This window comes from Larus michahellis, chromosome 14, assembly GCF_964199755.1.
Source record: "Larus michahellis chromosome 14, bLarMic1.1, whole genome shotgun sequence".
In the NCBI taxonomy this organism is placed as follows: Eukaryota; Metazoa; Chordata; class Aves; order Charadriiformes; family Laridae; genus Larus; species Larus michahellis.
The window spans coordinates 7,398,051-7,423,010 of record NC_133909.1 but is presented as its reverse complement, the minus strand read 5'-3'; the positions used below and the strand labels follow the sequence as shown (position 1 = coordinate 7,423,010).

The window sequence follows — 24,960 nt, the reverse complement described above, 5'->3', positions numbered from 1 at the left end:
ACAAACCTCTCTCCTGTTAAAACTAAAGCTGACCTGGAGTAGCCACCAAACTTGTCTTCAGCGTCCCTGGTTCAGCAGGGGCAGCAGGACGTGATCCTTCCATGGAGACCCCATCCTGGGAGTTGGTGCGAGAAATAGGCTCGGGAGTTTTCTTCTTGCGCTGCAGACCTTTCTGGATGGACTGTGAGTCCGTGGGTAAGTTGGCCAGCTGGTGAAATACATTCCGCTTGCGGATAACAGCATAGACCAAATTTGAGTTCCCTGGGAATCACAGCAACAAAATGAGCAGAAAAGGAAGACTTAAAGAGCTCTACCAATACAGCACAGCTCACTGGGTACATGAAGCACGATTGTGGAGACGCCGCAAGCTCAGAGAGCCATGCTTCCACCCACAAAGGCAATGGTACAAGGAAGAAAGAGCAGAGCTCAATATTCTCTTATCCACAGGAAATTCAGTGAAATCCTTCCTAGTCTGGAAGGCTAACAAGAAATAGCTTCAAAACTGACATTCAAACAACTGAGGAAAAGGAGAGTTTAAACCACATATTAGCACCTATTTTGGAGGAAAAGATTGTTATCCAAGATTCCACCACCTTCAAAAGAGCTCACAAAACAAATCGGGGCATTCCATTTGAGGAGAAACAGGCTTGAAATAGGAAAGCCAAAAGGCCAGAATTCTTACTGTCTGCAAGGTGGCAGAGAACAGAATGAAACCATCCCCTAAAATAAAACACAAAATCACAGCCACAAAGGCTGTTTTAGGACCTGGCAATCACCACTTGCAAGATTTCCATTAGGGAAGCAGAATGGCCAGTCTTGATTTGCAGTTTTAAAGCAAAACATTAAATTTTGAGCAGGGAGAAATAGGAGCCCCTAGCAGGTTAAGGGACCTCAGTCTATTATCCCCTTGAGATAAAAGACTCACGCTTTTAAGAGGGAAAGGATAAGGCATTTCTTAGACAGGCAGCAAGTGCTAGAACTTGGGGCTGTTTGGTCTTCAGCTCCAGAGGCTTGACAGAGTAGAACTGAGAGGCATTTTTAACTGTTTAACGAGATGGAAGTTCTTCTGTGCCCTCACCTACATTGTTGAGCGACGTGGGCAGTTTCACAGCAGCATCCAGCCAGTCACAACTTCAGTGTTACATGCTCACTTTCCCTTCTCCTTTCCCCCTGCCTACTTCATCTTCTGGTCTGCAGGAGGCTTATGTTATGCTGATAATTAGCTGCCATCTTATTTTGCTCTAACCCAGCCTGTCTGGGTCAGGACCCAACACTGATTACCTACTAACCCAACTTCTCAACCCTAGGCAAGTCTCCATGTAGTAGTTTCTACACTTCTCCCCTTCTGTCATCTGTTTGGCCTTTCTCTGAACTTCCATCTCATGTTCTCTTGGACCAAACTAGTGCAAACCCACTAAATACAGCAGTCAGTCTCTTACCATCAAACTGGTACTGAATGATGTTGTTGAAAACTTCCAGCAAGAAGAAAACAAGATGGTGGTTCTGGACAGCGGAGAACAGGAACCAAGTGGTGGAAAAAGCCTCCAGGAGATGCAGTAACTTGTTAGCAGCCACCATGGAGAGAGACTTCAGGTATGGAGACACTGTGGAAGGCAAACAAATGAAAGCTGGAGAAAGAACCAAGGTGTATTTATTCACATAAATACACCACTAAAAATATTGCTCTTACTACCCTGCACATCTGGGAAAGCCTCATGGAATAGCTGAGCCCAACAGGGTTCCACAGAAACACTTTCAAAAATAAGAAGTTAAACAGAGATATTGCCTAGTAAAAGCGGGCACTTCTGCTTTTAGAGGGTCTTGTGTAGTTTTACACTAGTAACATCATCTCTGGTGTGCCTCCTGAAAAGCTTATACAACTGGAGCCACCTGGACACTCACTAAGCCCAAGGGAAGCCACTGCCATCACAGAAAGGTGGCACTCCCTGCTGGAGAGCGACAGCACTGCCACCACCCTCACCAGGCCTTCTGGCAAACGCCCTTCTGCCACCCCAGAGAGGCTCCAGGGACTCTGCTGTCCCACCTGAGCCCAGGCAGTAACCCTGCAGGCAGGTCTGACCGCCTCCAGCATGGATTGGAAGGGATCAGTTTCCAGCAGCAGCCGCTGACACTGGTCGATGTTAAGGGGCACAGGTAGGAGCTCAGGGAGAGGGGAGCGAGAGCAGCCAGAGCTGTCTCCTCTACGGGTTGTGGTTTCCCACCGCACACAGCGCTTACCGTTCACGACGATGGTGAGCAGGCAGTCAAAGAGAGGCTGCAGCCGCTGATGCCCGCTGGTTATGATCTTGTGAAAGACCTATGGTAAAGAAGGAATTCTTGAGCAAGGCAGTACCTCACTGAAAGCACCCTCTCAACCAAAACCAGTGCCACCCCCACACTAATCGCTTCCTGACACCATTCCTTCCTAGGCAGGGCCCTGCACACTCCACAATTACACAGGTGGGGAAGGCTGCTCTCACTGCAGACCTGCGCTCCAGGAGTACAAGCTTTCATTTACAAGGAATCCTTTAGGGATGTGATTAGGGCTCTACAACACTGCAAACAGAAACTGACTGTGAGCTGTTCCAAAATGCACAGGCAGCCTGAAACAAAAATAAACCACCAGGAAGTAAGAAACACCTTCACCTCCAATGGATTTTGACTCTAAGCCCTAATGATAGCTGCTTGAAATGCCACAGAACTAATCATTTCACATTTGATTTCAGTGCAAACTTCTAACTCAAATGTTTGTCCTATTTTTCTTAACTATACCCTTAGATATGGAAAGATTCAACTGCCTCACAACCAGTTCAGTCACTCCCAATCTTGGCCTTCCCACCTCTAGCTGGCACGCCTGTAGAGAAGACCTACAGTATAATGAAAATGCACAGATGATATAAGATTAATGGAAGGTAATAGCAAAATACTAGCGTCAAGAACAGTTCTGGTGGGCACATTTCTTCCTACTCCTTCTAATAGGAATCTCCTTTTGGAGGTTTATCAGAAGCTGCTGAGAGATTCTTCTCTGGCAAACAAGCACTAACATGACAGCAGGGTGCCACCTGAGTCTGGTACTGCAAAACACACAGCTGTCTGTGGGCACTGTTGCGGCCCGCAGCACTACAGACCGAAAGATGAATGAAATCTTGCAGCAACCCAAAGCTGTAGGGTTGAGCTTCATACCACTGGTGTTCCCATTCTGACAGACGTGTTCCACACAACTCCGGTTACCTGGGACAGAGCCAGCAATGCAGTCAGATTTCCTGCCTTCTCCACCTGCAATCAAGTCTGCTAGAGACCACACACCAATCCCACTCATGCCAGTCCCAGAGTCCTTTAGACACCAGTCCAGCACCATCCAGGATCCTGTTCTTTTGGATCATCTCACGCAGACAGAATTGCGGCTCATGCATACACACACCGCCGGACACCTCAGGTCAAGAGTGTGCAGAGATCCCACCAGTGCTTGGATGTATCCCACACACTTTCTAGCTACTCAGTGGGCTGGCAATCTAGGAAGGATGAGTATATTGAAGGAGGAAGGAGGGCAATTATTTGTGGAGGTATGAAACAGGAGTTAAGAGGTACAGAAAAGAATTGCTGGAGCTATACTCACTATGATGAGCAGATCTGCATGTGTCCCTGTGAAGACAGGGATGTCCATAGGCACTCGTACGGAATACGGCTTGTTCAGTCGAACCCCAAAGTTACGCTCCCCACTGAGAAGCAGGAGGATAAAAACCCCAATGTGCATCAAGCCCACTCGTGCTGCAGGAAAAAAAAAAAAAAAAAAAAAACCACACAAAACAAAACAAAAAACCACCACACATCACAGTGAGGCCAGTGGACTCCTAAAGACAGAAGGGCAGTGAGGAGAGAGGAGAAACACTATGGGACTGAAAGAAAAACTGCACAAACCAGACCATTCTGATAAGGGATATCCCACATAGAGCTCCCTCCATTGCCAGTGCCAGTGTCCTTCCCAAGCATGTCTATGGGGACAGTACAATGTGAAGTCTTGGACATATCGTGCTTTTCTTCATTACGTTCTCGATGTAAACCCATCGCCATAGTAGTAAATATCTGACTACTACTTTCCACTACCCAGTGATGGAGTCATGCCTGATTTACACCCAAGGCAAAGGCAGATTGTTCATTTCTCCCTCTTCATGGGATCAGGGACAGTTTTTGACATAAGGACTCAAAATGAGTTAACACATGCTAAGGATCTCCCTTCCCTGTGTTGTAGTATAGACCATGTCCTGCTTCTAGTTTGTGACAAACATTAACACACAGCTAAATGAACCGTTCTACTCCATGCCTGCAGAAGGCTAGGAACACACACTCGTGATCCTGTCGCACGTCAGTGGTAGGCAGGAAGCATCTTAAAAAACATTCTAGCTCAACTGTCAAGCACAAATCATCCCAAATATTAAAAATAACCAACTTACACTGGTCTGCTCTGGCATCATTGAGAAAATACAAGATTGGGACAAGGATGTCCAGAACATCGCTGCTCTTCAGCACAAAGAAGAGGAATTTCTAGAAGAAAGGGGAGGATTTCAGACAATCACAAACATATTTGGTTTTCTGCACCATCTGCAGGACTCAGGCCAGGTAGCCTCAAGCTAATTAAGTCTCTCAAGAACGTCAGAACGGCTGACGTATGCACCAGCGCTTCAACTCCAGTGTTATTTGTAGAGTTATTATAACATCTGCTCCTGCATTTACCTCAAGCACTGACCTTCAGGAGCCGCAGCCTCTCTCACAAGCTCTCCTTGGAGTCAGACCCCCCCAGCCCACCCAGCAGAGAGTAGTGCTGCTGACCAGAGCACCACAAAGTCACTGCTAACTACCGGCCCACAGCCCTTCAACAGGCCTCAGCCCAGCCAGAGCCACACCAGGCTCTGGGCAACAGGCAAGGTGTGGCAAAGCTCAACAAGAAGCAGATCCACACCTTGTTGAAGTCACACAGTTTCCAGAAGAGGACAAGGAGTTCCTGATGGAATTGAATCTTCTTGGCAGAGTTTGGCAGGTAGGTCTGGACCAGCGGGTTTGATAACAAGCGGGCCACTCCTTTCAGGATGAACTGGAAATCCTGCCGACAGACCAGGAAAGAGACTGCAGTGGGCCCAGGGCTAATGCAATCAACATGAAATCAGACCGGAAATAATTCAGGATAGGAGCACGTTACCTCCTCTCGGTGTATTCTTGAGAGGTAATTCACGAACAGATTGTCTGGTCCGGGAGGCTGCGTTCAAAGACAAGGAGTGACATGCTTACTAGCAACAAGGTTTACTCAGGAAGTCAAGCGTAACCGCTGGCTCTGGGGACTAATGCCTCTCATTTCAGATTTACTCTCTGTAGGATCCAGTTTTAGGAGACAGAGCACCTCAGTGAAGAGTAAAGGGGCTTTTCGGCTTTTCACTTACACGCGCCTGACTGAAGTCAGTGACCAAAACCTAGTGGTTTGGTCATCTACAGCTGTTTAATGACCTACAAGAAAGAAGCCGGACTGGGCCAGAGATAGCAGACTGCAAGGAGAGGAGCAGTGATGGGCCCTACAGGTCAACATTCAATGCAAGCTGGTGTAAGAGGACCACAGGGAGTTCAGGAGAGTAGCAAATACAGATACCAGTGTCACTCACATCCACATCATCCATGGCTGTGCCAGTGGTCGTGCCGTCCACGGTGGGACTTGAACTGGTGGAGCTGTCATAGTCCAAAGTGACAATCAGCACCTGGGCTGCCTCCTCCACCAGGGGCTCGCGGTAGTCGGAGAAAAGCAGGTGATTGTAAGGAATGCCATAACCCACTGGGTCGTAGGCACAAACGACATTCAGGAGTGAGGTGAAGAGTGGGAGCGCATGTCTGGGGAGGAGAAAATGTTCTCAGAAGGCAGAAGCAGAAGGTGCTGCCTTGCAGAGGGGCAGTCATCTCTTTCCCCAAAAGTCTGTGGTCGTGACAAAACACTAGCATCTTCTCTAACCTATGACAGCAGCCCATGACTCAGCAGCCCAGAGACAAGAGCTGACACTCCAGCTCCCAGCTGGTCTCCTAGACTACAGCTGAGAGGGAAGGGGAGGTGAAAAAGGCCGTGTGGCCTCACAGAGGAATCCTGCGCAGCAGTGTGAAAAAGGGGACAGGACCCCAAAGCTCTCTAGACTCTGGAAAGACAAAACTGTCTGCCTTCAGCCAGGACTGTGCTCCCCCAGATGAGGGAGCTGAAAGTCCCACGGAAGACAATGTCACTAGAGGGCAGCACTCACCCGTCACCAACACCACAAACCACCCACTGCAGCGCCACGCCACAATCCCCACCAGGGAACAGGGTCTACAGCAGAGAACAGGATCTGCCACTTCCCACAGGACAGGTTTCAGTCCTGCATCAAACTCCAGTGGGCACCACACTCAGTCTCTCCTTTTGCTGCTGAGGAACAATTCTCACCAAGCACAGATGCTAATGGGGCGTACGTAAGACAGGGACAAAGAAAAAGGACAATGGCTGGTAGATGTGGGAGGTAGCAAGTCCTATGGTCCCCCATTACCAACATACTCCATAGAAGAGATCTGAAAGTATTTCTCCCCCTGGCACCCCGTCCACGACCTTTCACCCTCACCTGTTCTCCGTAGAGCAGAAGAACTGCACCCAGGGGTTGGTGTTGCTGCTGTCTGAGGAGGGAGGCAGATACATGGCCTCAGAGAAACAGGTCAGCAGCAGCTTAAGCAGCTCTGTCCTGAAAGAAGGGAAGAAGAAGCCAAGGCCTGAAGCCATTCAGGAGTAGGGACTGGGTGCAAAAGGCACAATCACTTGCTACAACAACACATAAGGAAGGCTCAAGTCCCATCTAGAAAGTCCTCCCCACAGAGAGCTAAGCCCATTTCATTTCACAGAATCACAGAATCTTCATGGTTGGAAAGGACCCTTAAGATCATCGAGTCCAACCAAACAACCTACAACCTCTGCCACTAGAGCATGCCCTGAAGTGCCAAATCTAGACGTTTCTTAAACACCTCTAGGGATGGTGACTCAACCACCTCCCTGGGCAGGCTGTTCCAGTGCCTGGCCACTCTTTCAGTAAAGTAATTCCTCCTAATATCTAACCTAAACCTCCCCTGCCGCAACTTCAGACCATTACCTTTGGCCCTGTCATTATTTACTTGGGAGAAGAGGCCAACACCCACCTCTCCACACCCTCCTTTCAGGCAGTCGTAGAGGGCAATGAGGTCTCCCCTCAGTCTCCTCTTCTCCAAGCTAAACATGCCCAGCTCCCTCAGCCTCTCCTCATAGGACCTGGTCTCCAGACCCCTCACCAGCCTGGTAGCTCTCCTCTGGACACACTCCAGCGCTTCAATGTCCCTCTTGTACAGAGTGGCCCAGAACTGAACACAGCACTCCAGGTGAGGCCTCACCAGTGCCGAGTACAGAGGCACAATCACTTCCCTGCTCCTGCTGGCCACACTATTCCTGATACAAGCCAGAATCCTGTTGGCCTTCTTGGCCACCTGGGCACACTGCATAAGCAATATTGCTGTCACTGGCACGAAGTTCAGCAGAATTGCTGCCTTATGCAAAAGAAGTACAGTGCAGAGCTCCTAGGCATTTTCAAAGCAGCAATGTTTTGCCAGTTCCTGTGGCAGACACTCCAACTCCCATACCATACTACAAAAAGCTATTCAAAAGGTCAGCTGTTTGTTTTGGGTTTTTTTCCCCTGTGTTGCCAGTCCCGTTAGCTCAGAAAGGAGCAAGCAGAAAGCGCCTTGGGAATCACAGATACCCAAGAAGGCAAAGAGAGCCCATCTCCCACAGATCCCCTTCTCCTGAGCCCAGTTTCTTTCCATTCTGCTTTTGCAGACCCTCTTACCTATTCAAGTCATGGATGTAGTTAGGCTGTGGAGAATGAGCAAAGCCCACTCCTGCCTCCCAGATGTACTCACAGCTGTCAATGGAGTGGATATCTTCTGCTGTGTCCTGTGGGGACAAATAAGAGGTTGGACCACAGAAAGCAAGAGCAAGAGTTGACAGCGCTAGTGGCATCCAAGGCAGTTCAGCCGCTCTTTCTAGCAATAGCGAAGAAACCAGCAAAGCATCCAAACACTCAGACTGTACATATCATCCCCACTCAGGGAGCACTCCTGACAGAGGGCTTCTCATCTTCAACAGGTACTGAGCACCGTGCTCAGAGGGCCTTCCTCTAGCATGCTAAGGAGCGACGCTAGCCACCTGCACTGGGAAGGGTCACCCAATGCCAAAATACAGAGAGAACGTTCTCATTACTGAATGCATCACCATCTCCTCCTTTCCTCCACATCTCACGAAACACAGCCCAGCTCAGGGCTTTTCCTTTGCAGATCAAGAGCACCACACAGGGGTTCAGTCCCGTTCAACACCTTAACCCTATCACAGAACACGTCATGTTTATTTTACCCACGTAATGGTGACATGCAATGGCTACACTTGAAAGGCAGGAGAAGTGGCAAATTAACCCTCATTTATAATAAAAGCAGATATGGCTGTGCCTTGCTTTTCAGAGGGTAAAGCAAGAAGCAAATATGTTATTTCTCCTAGTGAGAACCCTCCCAGTCCCTTGACAGCTGCTGGCATGACTCCCAAACTCTTGCTTTGAAACCTTAGGAGATGAAACGCAGCAATTTGCCTGTCTTTGTCGTGGTTGTTCAGGTCAGGGTTGAAGCAGCTTTGCTGAGACAAGCAGCCATTGAAAATCACCTGCCGACCCTTCATGTATGACCAGGAGCAAGGGCCCAGAGGAATATGTTTGCATCAAGTGCACTTGGCACACTTTGGCTGTCTCTTTTCTGGGGTTTAATTAAGCAAATTCTACCACCTGCCTTTTTTTTCCCCCCTCTCAGTGCTTGGGGAAAGCAGATCAGAGGACTGTTTCTAATTGTTCTGGATTCCAATTGCATTACCTCCCTCCCTCCCACAAAGGCGCTGATCTCAGGACAGCACGGTTTGAGGGCAACCAAGATGCACTTATCACCCCAACCACGACTCCCACAAAACCATCATGCTGACAGCAACTACTGCTGACACGGAAGCAACTGCAGCTTCCTTCACAGTCTGGGCTTTTCCTGCCTTGCTACTCACTTCCTACAGATAGGCCAGAGCTCACCTGCTGCCAGGTTTCTCACCAAGCTCCTCAGAACAACACTTGCTGAGACTGGAGTGCCCAAGACCTCCCTCCACAATCAAATCTTAAACATCTGCTACCAGGCACAGGCTTCATGCAAAGAAATGCAATTACATCCACAGACCTGCTTCTACTGTGTGTGACTAAGCAGGAACACTAGGAGGAGACAGCATGTTATTAGCCATCATTATGGCTAGTAATGCAACATTATAGCAGTTGCCCAGGCCTAAAAAAGCAGGTGCTGATGTCTTCAAAGAGCTCAGCATTTGCAAATAAGTGATATGTGCATGACAGAGGGATCCCCAGTTTCTCGCCATAATTCCAGGGATGACTTCAGTAGGAGGTCAAACAGCAAAAGAGTATGGGTCGCTCCCGGGTGTCCTTTGCCCATTCCTTCCCAGCTCCTGCTCTTCCTCTTTACTCAATTCTGCTTCAGCAACTATCCACCACCATCTGTATCTCCGGGGCCATATGTTGTTCTGCCATGAGCATGAGGTGGTTGTACCCATCTCTGCTCTTAACCTGCAAGACCCAAGAGTGCAGATCAGACCAGATTCAGAGAGGGAAGACAGCTAGGCAAAGACTGCAGAGGCTGCAGGCAGCAGACAGACAGCTAACAGCAAGGAACATGAAGCACTCATGATCCCATCATCTAATTCAGCTTGCCCAGAGTCCTGGAAAGCCAGGCTGACTGCTGCCACAGGTGTGGTGGGGAAGGCTCTCCCAGGAAAAAATGTCACTCCCACTTGTGCAATCCATCCCAAGTGATAGCACAAGACAAGTCCATCTCTTTCAGCCACACTCCCACTTAACACATATTCATGTAGCTTTGATCCAGCCTTACCCCCTCATCTGCAGGTGACAGATTTTTAACTCTGTTTCTACTACCTAGAAGCTTCAAGCAAGCACTTTAGCACTCAGGTTTGTCAGGGAATTTTGCAGTCATGAAATACACTATGGTTCGGCATGTTTCTTTTTAGTCTACTTCGTAGCTATACCAAAAAGGAGAGCTGCCCACTTTTGTTTATAGACTGGACCTACAAAAAACACCACAGTCATTGGTGGGGAGAGAGTAAGAGAGAGGGAGGGAGGGAGATGCACCAGAATCTGTCCTTAGCACACCTGGTAGGAGAGCCCTGCCTAGGGAACTCCTCTGAAGTAAAGACAGTCACCATAAGGGTCAGAACACATTTGTCTTTGCTGTAATGATAGAAAGAGGGAGAGGAGGTGGAAAGACACAACAGAGACTATCTACTCATTCCAATCACAGCACCTGTGATCAGGCAAACTGCTGCTTCCTGACCCAGACTGCACCAAATTGCCAGTGAAACGGAGAAGGTGCTAAAGGTCTCTCCTCCACTGGCAACAACAGAAGACCGGATGTTTGCCAGCATAACGACATTTTCCTGAGGGGTGAGTTGTACATAGTGCGGGGGTAAGTGCCAGCCACTCCAACTGAGACTCACCCAGCTGTCTCAGAACATCTGTTTTAGACGGTACAAACACCACACAGTGAACCCAAAATGTTGATCAATGTTAGCCACTGTGAGTTCAAGCTCAGGGACTCCATATTTTCCTGCCTGCAGGTTTGCAGGAAGCTGATGGGGTTTTCCAGGGTACACCCCACCATGCAGCTAATCTACCTCTATGCAGATAATCTCATGATTCAACTTACCACCGTGCTCCTCCGGTGGCTCTGCACAGTGAAATCGGGACAGAAGAGCAGATCTGCGACAGCAAGGAGCAATGACTCAGCCAGTGGCCGGGCATTTTCATCATCTTCATCTCCCTAAAGTGAGAAACATCGAAGAATATTGTTAGCCTAGGGTTAGCAAAGAGCACACAGTAACACTAGTATAACACAGCAAGAGAAGATACACTCCTCTAGAACACGCAGGGAAGCAAGAAGTTACAAAGGAACAAGAGGGAGAAACACACAAAACCCATCCAGTAGAGGAAAGAAATTCCCCCCCTGGAAGGTGATGACCAAACAGGAACAAGCTCTTTAATGACATCAAACTTAGCAGACAAAGGCCTAGAGATGTTGGGGAAACAGAAGAGTAGCACTGGACCTTGCCACATGGAAATGCTTGACTTACTGAAGACAAGAGGAAAGGGAACCATTTACAGAGAAGAGGGTTTTACAGCCATGAAGGAGGGCGATTTGGATGGTGCACAGAGACAGCAACAGGAAGAAGCCAGCCAGTAGCAATAAGGTATAAAAACTCTCAAAGTCCTGCATGGTCTTCCCAGAACTGGTGATAGAACTGGAAGAGGCTGCATGCAACACGCAAGGGACCACCTCAGCCTGCCATGGCAGGGCAAGCATGACAGCAGAGGGGATTTTGCCATCTCCAGCGTTCAAAGCAATCACTCCAATCATGCATGGCTACTCCTCTGCAGCCGTTGCCACGGGAAACCTTGCCAGATCCTGCCTGTCAAAGAGCATCCTGGATGGGAGGCCTTCCCCACAACACATTGGTGCTGGAGGGAAAGGCAGGGAGCAGGAATGGCAGGAGCTTATCTGTCTCAGCCAGGCCTCTGTCAGCCTGTGCACGACACATGGCTCTTAAATCACAGCAGGCAGCTAACGGAGATAATAGCCTGTATGGTTCTGACGTCTGCCTCAGCAACAGCAGGAAGATTAGTGTCAAACAGATCCCGGATGTAAGGAGAGGCCCAGAAAGGATGGATGGAGCTAGCACAGCAAATATGCTTTTACTTGGGCTCACAGTCAGAGATGAAGTGACAAGTGTTAGTGTGCAAGGGGATTTCTTTTCCAAGAATGATCTTTGCTAACATCACCTCAGCTGCCAGAAAAAAAGTCCCTGCAGGCTCTGGGTACTACCACATCCAAAACGGGTGACACCGAACAAAACAGAAGATCCATACACAACACAGACTCCCTTACAGAAGGGAGGCACCCATGCTCCAGGAGCTCTGCCCTCCATCACTGCATCATGAAGCAGGCGAAGGATAATCGCAGAGATATTTACTAATGGTGCAGGCATGCCATCTTCTTCCCCTTCACTCCCCAGAGAGAAATCAGTCCTCAGACAGCAAAGCTGTTGCCTCTAGATTAGTCACAACCCCAGCCTCCCTAACGTCTCAGGGCTTTATTTGTTATCCCCTGCCAGACAGCTCAGCCGGCCGCACAGCTGCTTCTGCACATGGTTAAATAGTGGAGCATGCTGAACCAGAACAGTTCCACCGACATTCAAGGGGCACAACGCAGCAGGAGGGCTCCCAAACCCAGGACACATCCACTGGGCTGGATTGCCTTGCGGTTGACCCCACCACTCTAAGCCTGAGAGACACTCTTCCAGGTGCTGAACAAGGTGGAAAAACAGTAATATCAGCAGCCTGTCTGGGTCAGAGCAGCAGGCACCCCATATGTTCGTTCCCAAAACAAGCTCCTCCATTGTTAAGCCTCTCCAGTACTCCCTGGCCCCTGCGGGGATGAAAGGATGGACAACCACCACCCTCCCAATCGCACAGGTCACATAACAGAGCAGGGCTGGCAAAGACTTCCCTTTCCACCACCCAGAATTTCCCCTTGAAGTGGCCTCAGGCAAAACAGATTAGAGGTGACAGGCAGAGACAGAGTAAGGTGCAAGGTTTGTACTATACCAACTACTGCCAATCATTTATCACCTTCCCCAAAAACACTGCAGTACACTTAACGTTCATGGGAAACCACACTCTTCAGCACAGCCATATTGACCTGCAGATTCATAAACTCATAGGAGAGCGCTCTCTATGCACAGAGTAAGCAGCTGCTGAGGGAGCAAGCGGGCAAATTCCTGGCTAACTCAACTGTGTTTTCAACACTATTTCTCCTATTTGCAGGAAATCCTAAAGCACTTTCACCCTGAGAGACACAGAAGAGCACTATTGTGCCCGCTCTCCAGACAGGGAAATGTAGGGATGTTCAAAGACTCCCCCGAGTTTATACACATCACTGACAGCACCAGAAACAGTACCTAATTCTGTAAGCACTCTTGTTCAATTGTGGGCTTCACGTATGAGGCTAGGCCCCAGTTAAAACTGTATCACTCAGTTCATAAGCAATGTATTGAGTCATGACGCAAAGAGTTTCTCTGGCACTATTTGCTTTAAATGTGGCATCGTAAAATCAGTGGAAATGACACCCTTTTTCAGTTTGACTTGAAACTTAAATCCATTTTGGTCAGTGGAATAAGGTCATTTCAGCCTAAGACAGTCACACAGCCTTTAGTACTGCTCTCACGTTCATTTCGATTCACACCTTCGGTTATACTGGAGAAGCCTTCCCTCACATACCAGCTCTCTCCTACAGCTACACACCTAAGTGAAGCATTCAGATGATGCAGCAACCTTTGCTAAACAAAGCAGCTGAGGGTGAGAGGAAAAGCAGCAAGAATTAAAGGAAGGAAAAGAACTTAGAAGGTGCCACCTAATTTCTGTCCAAATAGAAATAACTGGAATAAAGTTGCCCCAAAAAGCGTATAGGGTCTCCTTGCTGCAGCCTCCCCTTCACCCTCCAGAAAGAAGAATAAGTGCCAAGAGACAGACCCCTCCTCGGCCAGCCCCAGGGACAGTTGACCAGAAGAAACCTCTCCAGTCTGGGTCCTCAAAGATGTAAGGCAGGATACGGGTGAGGAGCCGGCAGCAGTTCAAGACGATTTGCCTTTCCTTCTCCGTGTGGCAGCCGCTCTCTGCTCCCTGCACCAGCTTCTCCACAGCCTGAAGAAGACAAAAGCAAGGCAGGTAGCGTTAGCCTGGACACAAGTTAGCAAGAGTTGGGCAGGTCCATCCTGCTGGTGACACCCTCACATAAGACTTATAAGCAGTTCTTGGAGACCATATTCTCCGAGTTTGATGGTACACGCACTGTTGCTGTTTGAACCACTGCAGAAATATAGTTAACAATCTTAGACCTTCTTGAATTCCTACTGTCCCACTGCAAGAGACCTCACACGCCAGGGTTAATCCACACAGCACACGTGTTGTGCCATGTGAGACAGACGGCCACAGCACCAGAAGGCTCCTTCCAGCTCTGCTCCATGACACCACACACTGCAAAGAGCAAATCAGATTAATCAGCCGCATCAGGTACACGAGATGCAGGCAGAATCAAGACAGCAGCACTGTGCTGCATGGTGTGAGGCGCTGGCAGGGGAAGACTGCACAGAAACACACAAAGTCTGACAGATCTATGTGTGCTGTTGTGATTACAGCAGGGACCTCTCCTGACTCAGGAGGTGGAAGCTAAGCTGCTGCCTATGACTATTAAGTGTACGGATACAGCCTCCAGCAGAGTCTGTCAAGGTCCTGCTGCAGAGGAGGGTGGTAGCCCAGGTTTCCCCCACCCACCCTGTGAGTAGGACTGCTGTTCTGTAAAGAGCTTCTAGGCTGAGTCTCTGCAGTCCACCCGATCACTACCAAAACAGTCACACTGGGTTTTTCAGACTAGGATGTGGATCTTGCCAGGCAGCAACCATAGCCCCAGGAGGCAGCGGCAGGAGGTTTTACCCACAGACAGAAAAGGGCAGCTCCTTCCCCCAGCAGCTGCACCCACTTGTTCTTACTCCCTGATCCCAAGGGGAAACAGAGGGGGAATGAAAGACAAAACATCTACCAAGGGATCACCTTGCTGCTTTTTAATTCATGAGGTCATGTGTCCCTGCTTATTTTCATAGCAAACTGTCTGGGTCACTGACTCTGCTAGCCTGCGTCATTGACTTAATGGATATTTAAATGCCGTTTGTGTAGTCTCCATCCACACACTACTCTATGGCTGAGCTTAACTATTTTTTCAGGCACATTTATGACACTGTACAGTCTGAGTCTCCTGCCATGACTGCAAATGACATTTCAGCTATGCTGTTCTGCTCTCCACAAACATGCAGCACTGCTAAGTCCAGTGGCACACTGCACCTGGCACAGGTCAGGGCCCTCAGCCTAGGAAAAACACTGCAGGAGTCTGCAGGCTCCTCTGACCCTGATATCCCAAGATCTAGGACTCCTGGACAAACAGTCCTGCAATGACCAGGTCTCCCAACACATCTGCTTCCAGTAGAGAGAAGAGATCATACTTTAAGTCTTGGTTTTGGGGGAAAGAGGACATAGACAGAGGTTATGTGGTCAGTACGGGTCTCCTCAGCCCTTCTCGATTCCCAAGCTGCTGATTGCCAGAAGCCAGGAGACAGCACTAGGGAAGAACCATTCAATTTTTCCTCATTTTTGTATTCTTTCTCAAATATCCACTACAGGCATCCGTCTGAGACACGATTCCCAGTCAGAGGTACCTTCAATATGATTCAATAGGTCTCACTCACATTTTGTAGAGCAGGAAAGAAAAACAGGATTGCAACAGTCATTTAAAACTGGAAAAATGCCATTCCAAATGTTTCCAGTACAACAAATTCAAGGCTACTCTTTGTATGGCTCAAATCAGGAGCAGAATTAACACCTGCACTCTCCCAGGCAGAGTAAGTCTCAGGCTGTTCCCTGAGCAGCGTCAACTGTTGTTCACCAGCTTGACATTTTGCCAAATTTGGCAGGGTAGGAAACGTGAGTCAGTGTCCCCTGTGCTGCACTTAAGGGCATGGCAACACCAGAAGCAGCATCAGGGTCGTTCTGATGTCACAGCAGAAAGAAGAAAAGTCTTAAGATCTCCCTTGAACTTAATCCAGGCACTTTTATAGTGAAAAACTCCACAGTGGGATCTGTGAGCTTAAAGCCAGACTGATGCATGGTGAGGAGCAATTAGATGCAGAGAGGGAATCAGATGTTTCAGCCTCACCACAAATACGCAGCCTTGGTACAAAGTCACCTAAGCAGGAAACAGTTTTCACAGCAGGGAAGACGCAAGAGGGCAAGGTGAAACACAGGAAGGGGACAGGAGAAAAAACGCTCCTAAGTGAGTAAATGCCAGCTGTGGTCAGTCCTAAACCAAGAGAGGATGGGCTCAGAGTTACCATCAGGAGGAGAAAGGGACAAGCAAGCACATCATGGGGTACAAGGAAATAATATGGTACCTGTCGCCCCTTGGGAGCCACAGGACTATTGATCCAGGGACAGCCCCCTACTAGCACAGCACCAAGGAAGACAACAGCACCAACCTTACCTTATAACACAAAGTCGCCAAGTTTGAAGGCGATTCTTCTCTCACTGCTCGTATCTCTGCAGCTGGTACAAGGGCAAAGACATCCTGCACTGAAGTGGCTGTGTCTGCCCAGAACTGGTCCCAAAAGGCATCATCCGTTGCCTCCACAGGCTGTGAAGAGACAAACGTGGTTACAGATACAGAACTATCATTCCATGAGGTCCAAACGTCAGTGATTATGTCTGACTTGGTGACGGGACCGGGCACAGAAGTTGTTCAATAAAACATATGGCACTGGTTTTGTACCTCAACCTCTTTATTACCAGGGATTTGACTGATTTGATCTCACAGAGAATTCCCTCAGCAAGGGGATGAGCAACAAGACATTTATGTGACCAACTCTATCGGACTCTCCAAGTATTTCACGGAGTCACAACATACATGAGGCCTCCTGCTTGTCTACAACCTAGGGATGTATTACAAGATCTTTACTGGTGAGCATGGGCCAGGCTGCTGTCATGCACTCTGTCACCTTCAGATGCCCTGAGCGTGCACTGGAATTGCTTCTATTGTAACCAAAGCCTCAAGGAAGCAATCAGGGACATCTCACATTAGGGCATGAACAGACCCATGGAACTGACAGACCCACCCCAAAGCACTTACAGATGCAACAAAATTGATCTTTCTGAATCAAATATTTATGGGGAACTGGACTCAGTGCAGCTGATTGCAGCCAAGGCTTTGTTCTTAAAAAGCACTAAGCGTGCAATTCAAAGAGGAAGATGGAAGGAGGAGACTCAGATACCAAAAAAAGCAATCCATTTCAGACCTGTGGTCTGAGAAGCCCACTCCTCGTGCCTGGGAATACCTCTCCCAATTACCTTTTCTGGCTCTGCAGGTGCAGACAACCCCCTCTTTCACCAACACTGTTGTCCCCTTTTCACAGTGAGAGAAGAAGGATTCTCCTCAAGCGCACCCTGAAACCCCAGTGCTAGGGATGCTTGCCACGAGGACGAACTGTTTGCCAGACTGCAGCTGGAAAGACAGCTCTGTACAGTTGGCTGCAGTGTCCCGATGTTATTTCCTCCAGCTTCTTCCTGACAGAGCGACATCAACTTAGAAATCAAAACAACAATGACGACAATCTGGGTGTCAGGTTATACATGGTTGAACAAAGCAGACTGGACGTTGTTTTGCCCTTTATGGCTTTGCAGAGCCAGAGAACAGTGCTGGACATTCAAGGTGAAGCAGAGGCTCAGACACACGGGGCCAGGGGTGTCTCCAACCCTGTGGAAGCCTGGCGACGACCTGCCCCTCCCCAGAAGATGAAAATGCCAGCACTGTTTGCTGAACAAGAAGGCATCTCCATTAGACAATATCTCAGGCATCCAAAGCCTGGGAGCTCTGAACGATCAGGAAAGACTTAACTTTTCAGCCAGCCTAAAACTAAGCACGGCTCTTCCCATCTAAATGCTGATACTTGCCAAGAGATAGGCATTGCCCAAACAAGGCTGCGAGCGCTCATCCAGCCCAAGGATGCTGCTACAGGGCTGGCATAAATACACGTGTATTTATGCCAAGCAGCATGAAAGAGATGGATTCACAATTTCAGTCAGAAGAGGAAAATGGCAGCTTTTCCAGGAGTTCCTCCAGCCGTGCTGAGGTGCGGTGACACGCTTGGCAGGTCAGAAGAGCCGTCAGCCTGGGCACCCCCAGCCCTCAGCTTGGGGTGAGGGGGAGCCTCCTGCCCACAACATGCAGCAGCTCTAAAGCAAACAGCAGCTCTCCCTAACTGCAATAATCAGCAGCGTGGGCGGGTCTACCATGTCAGATGGAAAAGGGGCAAAAATATGAATGTGTGTTTAACTTAAACAATTCCTGCCCACTCCCAGCTCTGCTGTAGTAGGCAGAAAACTTGCCCAGCGCTATGCTGTTACTAAATGCAGCCAAGGCGCGACTCCAGGGAGAACAGCTCATTCACAGCTCTGACACTAAGAAGTGCTGCATTTCCCCCATTGCTATCACCTCCTGAATTAACAGCCACAGTCTTTGAGCAGGTGATATGTCACTACCACCCAAAGGCCAGAAAGTGAGAGGGGCAGGCAGGCAGCTGGCCGCCAAACTGGTATAGCAGGTTGCTGCCCTGCAGCTCTCTGCCTTAACGCTCCGCTGCCATAGAGGCTGCTTATTGCTTGTCCTGGTCCCTCCAGCCATGCAATCAATCAGCCCAAGCGACTTCCCAGCCTTTAAAAATAAAACCAGAAAAAAAAAAAAAAAACCCACACGTATTTACGCACCTTCTTAAACTCTGCTCTACTGCTGAAACGCTCTTCATTTTATCACCTGGCCACCAAAGCAAGTTCCCACCAAACCCCTTTCCAAGGGAAGAGCAACTTTTTCCAAACAGTTCAAGATCACAGCCCCTCAGCAGGGATCTGTAGGAACAGCCAAGTGTTTACAGCCTGGCTTTCAGCTTCCTGAGTGTGCAACAGAGCTGTGCTCTTTGTAACCTGGGCATGAAATGCTTAAATGGAAGCAAAGCCATTTTGCAAATCGCATCTCTAATAACACTCCTCAAAGAGAGACAAGTATTTGGAAATCCAATCCATGTAATGTATGAAACAGCCTACACTTCCTACACCCCCTTTTAACCATGTACCACAACCGCATGTATAATTGCCACATGTACCTACTGGCTGCCTGCCACAGCCACTCCCACCAACAACAGTGAGCACAATTGCTGCTAATTGGAGATCATGCATAAATAATGGACTTCACTCTCATCTAGAGGGCAAGAAGAAAAACATTTTCCCCCAGTAGACACAGATCCTTTTACGTCCCAGTAGCCTGAGGCCTCCTCAGAGGTTGAACACAGCCGCTGTTTTACAGATGGTAACACAACAGCTAACAGGGATTGAAGAACATGGTCTCTTGACTAAAATTACATGGAGGTAGAGAAGCACAGAAGCAATTACCCAAGTTGCAACATTGGATGCTGCAGCCACATTAATGTCACGGCTGCCATCTTGGCAAGCAGATTACGCTAAAATACCATTTCTTTCATTCTGAATAGCTGCAGCAAGACAGCTCCTCACCCAACAGATGGTATCCTGTGTACAATCCTGGGACATGGATTCAGTACTGAGTCACTCACATCCCTGCAGCCCCCCTATTTTAATTAACAGTCTGGCATCATGAAGCTACTCAATTCACATAATATTCACCTCCGTGATAGAACATTACTGGATGTTTTTAAGCTGATTGTATTCTGCACACAGCATCTCTGGGGATCTAAATATCCATTTCCTCATGCTGAGCTCATCCAACAACCTGTATCCAGCTCACAGAGAAGGGAAATACAGAGACCTAGAACAGTCTTGTTCATCAGCCATGGAGATCTTCACTTGGAAATTTCAAGATTTAGTTACAAGTGTTGGTACTGCACATGCTGCAGTAACACATCCGACAACACCGCAGCTAGCCTGGACAGTGCTTTAAGCAGAAGAGCTCATGAGGAGCTGAATCCTCACCAGCAATGCTGTGAGCTGAGGCCACTTTGGATCCTCTAGATCAGCACAGATGTGTCCTCTCTTGGGAAGGGAGCTGCAGCACACAGACAAGAAGGAGTTTGACGTTCCTCCAACACAGTGCAGACAACCAGCTTTGTATCAGTGGTGCAATAAGAATAAGAACTTCATCATTGCTGCAAGAATCAAGGGATCGGTAGCTCAACTCTCCTCTGGAAACAAAACCAGCACATCTGGAGAGCAAAGGAAGTTCCTGACCCTCCCATGCACCCCACCGCAGAGGCTGTTGAAGTTACAGAGGTAACTGGCAGAGAGAGATGCTGCTGCCTGAACCAAGCTCTCCACACCAAACGGAGGAGATGACAGTAGTGCAGAGTGGTTGGCAGAGCTGAGGTGACGTGACATCTCAGTGTGGGCAAAGAGGGAGACTTCTGCCTGCAGTTCACCTGGGCAAGGTGTAAAGACCTCCTACCTGCATGCTGGACACACAAAGGCAGAACCGGTCCTACTGGACACCTCCAGTCTTTATTTCCCAATAGTTATAAATGTTGGATTTCAGGTTCTTTAAAGCACGCCACACACACACACTGTAGGAGTCAGAAAAGAAAGACACTTGGTTTGCAAGCATCTTGCCGGTTACTGAAAGGAGAATCACAGCCCTGAACAGGCCATCCCCAGGGAAACATGATACGTCACAGGAAACAGGAAAACAGAGTGGAGCTGACCATGTCCTAAAAACAGGAAAAGGTCCCAAGGCACAGCCTCCCCCCACTCAGTACTGTCCTCAGCCTTTAAATAGTACCACCTTCGCTTTCTCTTTCAGCTACGGTGCCTCACAAACTCAGCCAGGGTGAGTGCTTGCACCCTCCTCCCAATCAAGAGTTCTCTGGACTTCCACCTTTACATTGAATGCCCATTCCCAACAATTCCTTCAACACATCCCTTCCAGAGGACTGTCCTTAAACCAATTCTGAGGTTGCTGCAAATCGCCAGCGGAGAATCAAGAGGGCAAGCAGCCACTAGTCTCGCTCACCGTATTCTCCTTTTGCTTCTTGCCAACACATCAACTGAGCACCCCATCAATCTAGGTAGCGAGACGTTTGGGGCAGGGACTCTCCTTTTTTCTGGCACTCGACAGCAGAGCAGGTCCCTCATCCCTCACCAGGCTTTCCAGCCAGTACTACACAAGCTTGGATAGTATGTAAGAGCAGGGTGCTCCTTTCCACCCCAAATGAGGCAGAACTGTGGCATGTAATGACCACAGAGCCATTCATGCAGCACTTGATTGAGCTCTAGGACATCAGGCAACCCTGCAGGGTCAGTGGATTAGTTTGAGGCAATTCACGCACCCTCGTGGCACCTGTTTGTGAGCCACTGTGCAAAAGGAAAGTCTGAGGACAGATTTATTCAAAACGTTAATAACTAGCACGATTTCATCCCTGCTGCTAAGGACAGCAGCTCCACACAAATTTCTGAGCAACAATAATGTTTTCTATAGGATCTTTGCAGTCAGCAGTGCAGAATCAAGGAGAGACTCCACATGAGTCTGTCGCCAGTTCTCTGCTCCCACAGTGTTGCAAAGGAAACCAGAAAATGGGATTTGTGGAAGGGAAAGCCTAGGACAAAAGTCAGCTGGGTGAAGTGTTAGTTACAGCTTTGTTTTTAAGACAACAACTTTGCTTTTGATCAACCTGAGAGACTTGTATACTTGAATCAAGCTTGAATGCTATCAGAAATAGGCCACCAGAAACGGACCTCTCTCTAAGCACAAGATGAACTTTTATCAGGCTCAAATTAACAGCCTGTTCTACTACTGCATTTGCGCATCAGGGATAAAGAAAGGACAGGAGTTTGCCTCTCATGTTTAATCCTTCCTGTCTCTTTAAAAGCAGAGGCATAGCTAGCATCAAAATCAAACAAGCTGATACACAAGATCAAAATTCTTATCTTCTAGTCGGTTGCTTGCAGAAACCACTTAATAGCCAACTGGCTGAGAAAAGAAAATGTGTTTCCCCAGCAGTTAAGACTCCCAGCTTCAGTTCCCTGCTCTGCCACTGGCTAGTTGTCATGCTCACAATCTATGTTCCCCTTCACCTGTTAAGTAGACAGAATTTTTATGGGCAATTTGGGAGGGCTCACGCATTCTTTATGATAAAGCACACCTGATTTATTATTAAAAGGGTGGGCCCTATCAATTTAAAGGTGTGCAGTGTAATGTAGTATATAAGTATCATATAAAAATCCTAAAGCCCGTTTCTCCATGTGTGATTATAAACATACATCTGTAACACAAGCTAATTCCTTCCTTCTGGTATGACTGCCCTTTTTTAATCACTGAAATCATTCTGAAGTGATTTTTCTTTTTTAATACTCTTACACATTGAGCATTTCTCTTTGGCAACTAAAAAATTCAATTAAGTCAATTTCATTTGTGTCTGGACTTGGTTTGACTTTCAAGTTCTGGGCTCCACATCTGCTACAAGCATTCAAGTGCTATGTTCCTTAACAGATTTTCATTTTTTTTAAAAATGTTCACACAGGAACACTCATGTTTTTTAATTAACAAAAGCCTGGAGATTTGCACATCAGGGATGTGCAGGAAAGCCCTGCACATGCAGGAAAGCCTGGAGATTATAAGAACTTATTTTTAAGAAAAAATTAACTTCAGTACCAACTCTGAACCTTCACCAGTGAGTGAACAGTGCTTTCTGCTCAACCACTTCCTTCCATTGGAGCCCTAGGAAACACCGCATAGTGCATTACTAAGGTCACAGTTTCATGTTACCAACGATTTGACAAAAATCTATTTGTCCAGCTACCTGATGTCAGAGGATAAGGCTGCAAAAAAGGAGACATGCTGCTGAGAAAGCAAAGCGTATTTTGAGCTAATAGCTTTGAAGTGGGAATTTGACTCTGTCCGTTAGTGCAGCGTGGTTTTGAATCCAGGGTCTCATGAACTAGGAGGTTACACAAAGGTTACTGCTGGTACGAGCTCAGAAGGCCCCAGGAGAGTCCAGTCACGCATCCTGCACAAGCAAACACCACTGCCCTTCTACAGTATGTAAATATGGGAGCGCCAACACCCCGCCCTTCTTCCACATGGCAGTTAGCCTCACCTAGACCACAAAGACGTGAAACGAATCCAGCCAAGAATGAAGCTTTTTCTCCTTCCTTTATTCGGGGCCCCAGTGAACCTTCTTTCATTACACTCATCAATAAAATGGGGGATGGGAGAGCTCTCTTCTTGGCTAGCGATGTGAAGGATTGCCTCATACAGGATTTTCTTTGTGAGCAGCAGACTGAGAAGATCCCTAGAGCTAACACAGGCACTGAGAAACTAGGCCTGATTTTATTTTTTCACCCATCTCACTTTATATGCATGCTTCCCAGCAGAGGAAGGACAGTCCAAAGCTGAAGATACTCTGAACTAATGGGCTTCCAGAAAAGACTTTGGAATAATCCCTTCAGACATTAATTCCTCCACTTCTGTTTTTACCTAGGGATGCTGTAGAATATCCACAATTAAAGGTTTTTAAGAGCATGTTCACAAAAGCCATTCCAGAGCAATGCAGACAGAAGTGATACTGCTTTGCAAAGTATAAACACAATGTCTCAAAGGCTCTTCTAGCCTTACTTTCTAGGATTCATTTCCCATCCCTAGTCTTCATCTCTTGAGTTTTCACAGATTTTCTCCTATTACCCTTTACCCCTTTTGCATCTATACCCATTTCTTCTGAGTTCATTCCCCATCATTAAATATTTTTCTACCATCATCCCCAAGTTTTCTTAGCAGCTGTTATTCCCTCACGACCAAAGGCGGCTCAGAACAGCATTTCTTCACTGTATCTCAGAAGAACCTGAGATGCAATCTCTCCATAGAGCAAAATCCCTCCGCTCCTTAGACAGAAGGACAGTCTACTGGTTTTCTGTCAGTGTGCTGCTGGGCTCCCAACTTAAGACAAAAACTAAACTAGCTCCCATGACATGAGCAACATGTGTTAGACCTCTAGGCAACCACCTTCCCCATACACAGTCCTGACTTTCTTTCACTTAACTCCTCCTCCTCTTCAGCCTGCAGAAATAAAGCAGTATTTCACAGGTCACAAATGGAATCTGCATCTGTTGCAAAAAGGACGCCCCAACAGCATGGATGGCCAACAGCCCTTTCAATCTCCACTAATTATTTAGGGGGGTGGGGGGGGAAGACACAGAAAAGGGGGCAATGCCAAACCTTGTGATGATGTAAACCTGCAGCTGAATACATCAGAAACTGTGCACATCCCTCACGACAGCAGCGCCTCGGTCTGCTACCACAGAACGCTGTTTAGCAAAGCGCAAGATGTCAGGGGAGGCAAGAGCCGTGATACAGACACGGCCCTGCCAGACCTGACGGCTGCCCCCAGGAACCCACCAGTCCCCCGAGGCAGATCACGGCCTTACGGGCGTTACTCGTGCCCCTCCATAGACCAGCGATACGGCGGATGGCAGCAGCCTGCCCAGAGACCCCCATCAGCTCCCCAACCTTAGGGCAAGGCCTCACCGGGAGAGCCTGGAGCAGAGCCAGACATGGCTGAAGCCCCCAGAGGTGCTGTCACCTCCGCCCCGAGCCCGGCGGGTCCCCCGCAGCGTGCAGCCCTGTCCCCGTGTTCATGGCACCCGGGCAGGGCCGGGGGAGAGGGGCCTGTCCGCCCGCCCCAGCTGCCCCCGACCATCCCCGGCCCCTCACAGCCGGGGGAGGCCGCGCCTCAGGGCAGGCGGGCGGCTCCCGACATGGCGGCCCCCCCTCACCTCACCCACCGCCCGCCATAGCGGCCCCCCCCCCCCCGCTTACCTCACCCACCGCCCGACATGGCGGCCCCTCACCTGTGTCTTGGTGGTGAGCTGGATCACCGCCTTCCTGAAGTTGAGCTTGGAGTCGGCGCTGCCCATGGCGCGGCCCGGCGGGGCTGCGGCCTGCCAGCCGCCGCGGGCAGGGCTGTCCCCTCACGCCGCCGATCCCGCCTCCCCTCCGCGGGCCGCCGCTGCCGCCATCCCCGTTCCCCGCGCCGGCGGCTCTCCCTGCCTCCCTCCTGTCAAACCCGGCCTCGCCGGTCCCGGCCCTCCCTCCCCTCCTCCCGCATCCCTCCCTCCGCCCACGGCTCCTCCTCCGCCGGCCCTCCATCGCGCCTTCCTCCCCCTTCGCCAAGCATTC

At 48.9% G+C, this 24,960-nt stretch overlaps 1 protein-coding gene across 2 annotated transcripts in view; it reads right to left on the bottom strand.

The window, feature by feature from the left end:
- HID1 (HID1 domain containing) overlaps positions 1–24,960 on the bottom strand; it is a 61,260-nt gene that overhangs the window by 7,327 nt on the left and 28,973 nt on the right. The window contains exons 1-14 of one of the 2 annotated variants that reach the window (XM_074607125.1): positions 24,633–24,852; positions 16,264–16,413; positions 13,707–13,877; positions 10,828–10,941; positions 7,866–7,972; positions 6,621–6,737; positions 5,649–5,871; positions 5,195–5,251; positions 4,958–5,098; positions 4,452–4,542; positions 3,617–3,768; positions 2,239–2,317; positions 1,440–1,604; positions 34–261 (exon numbers count right to left, since the gene is read on the bottom strand). In XM_074607125.1, the coding sequence (XP_074463226.1) occupies positions 34–261; positions 1,440–1,604; positions 2,239–2,317; positions 3,617–3,768; positions 4,452–4,542; positions 4,958–5,098; positions 5,195–5,251; positions 5,649–5,871; positions 6,621–6,737; positions 7,866–7,972; positions 10,828–10,941; positions 13,707–13,877; positions 16,264–16,413; positions 24,633–24,698 (1,861 nt within the window). In that variant the 5' untranslated portion in view covers positions 24,699–24,852. Of the gene's footprint in view, positions 1–33; positions 262–1,439; positions 1,605–2,238; positions 2,318–3,616; positions 3,769–4,451; positions 4,543–4,957; positions 5,099–5,194; positions 5,252–5,648; positions 5,872–6,620; positions 6,738–7,865; positions 7,973–10,827; positions 10,942–13,706; positions 13,878–16,263; positions 16,414–24,632; positions 24,853–24,960 lie in introns of those variants that run through there. The other variant, XM_074607126.1, reaches the window with a different exon arrangement.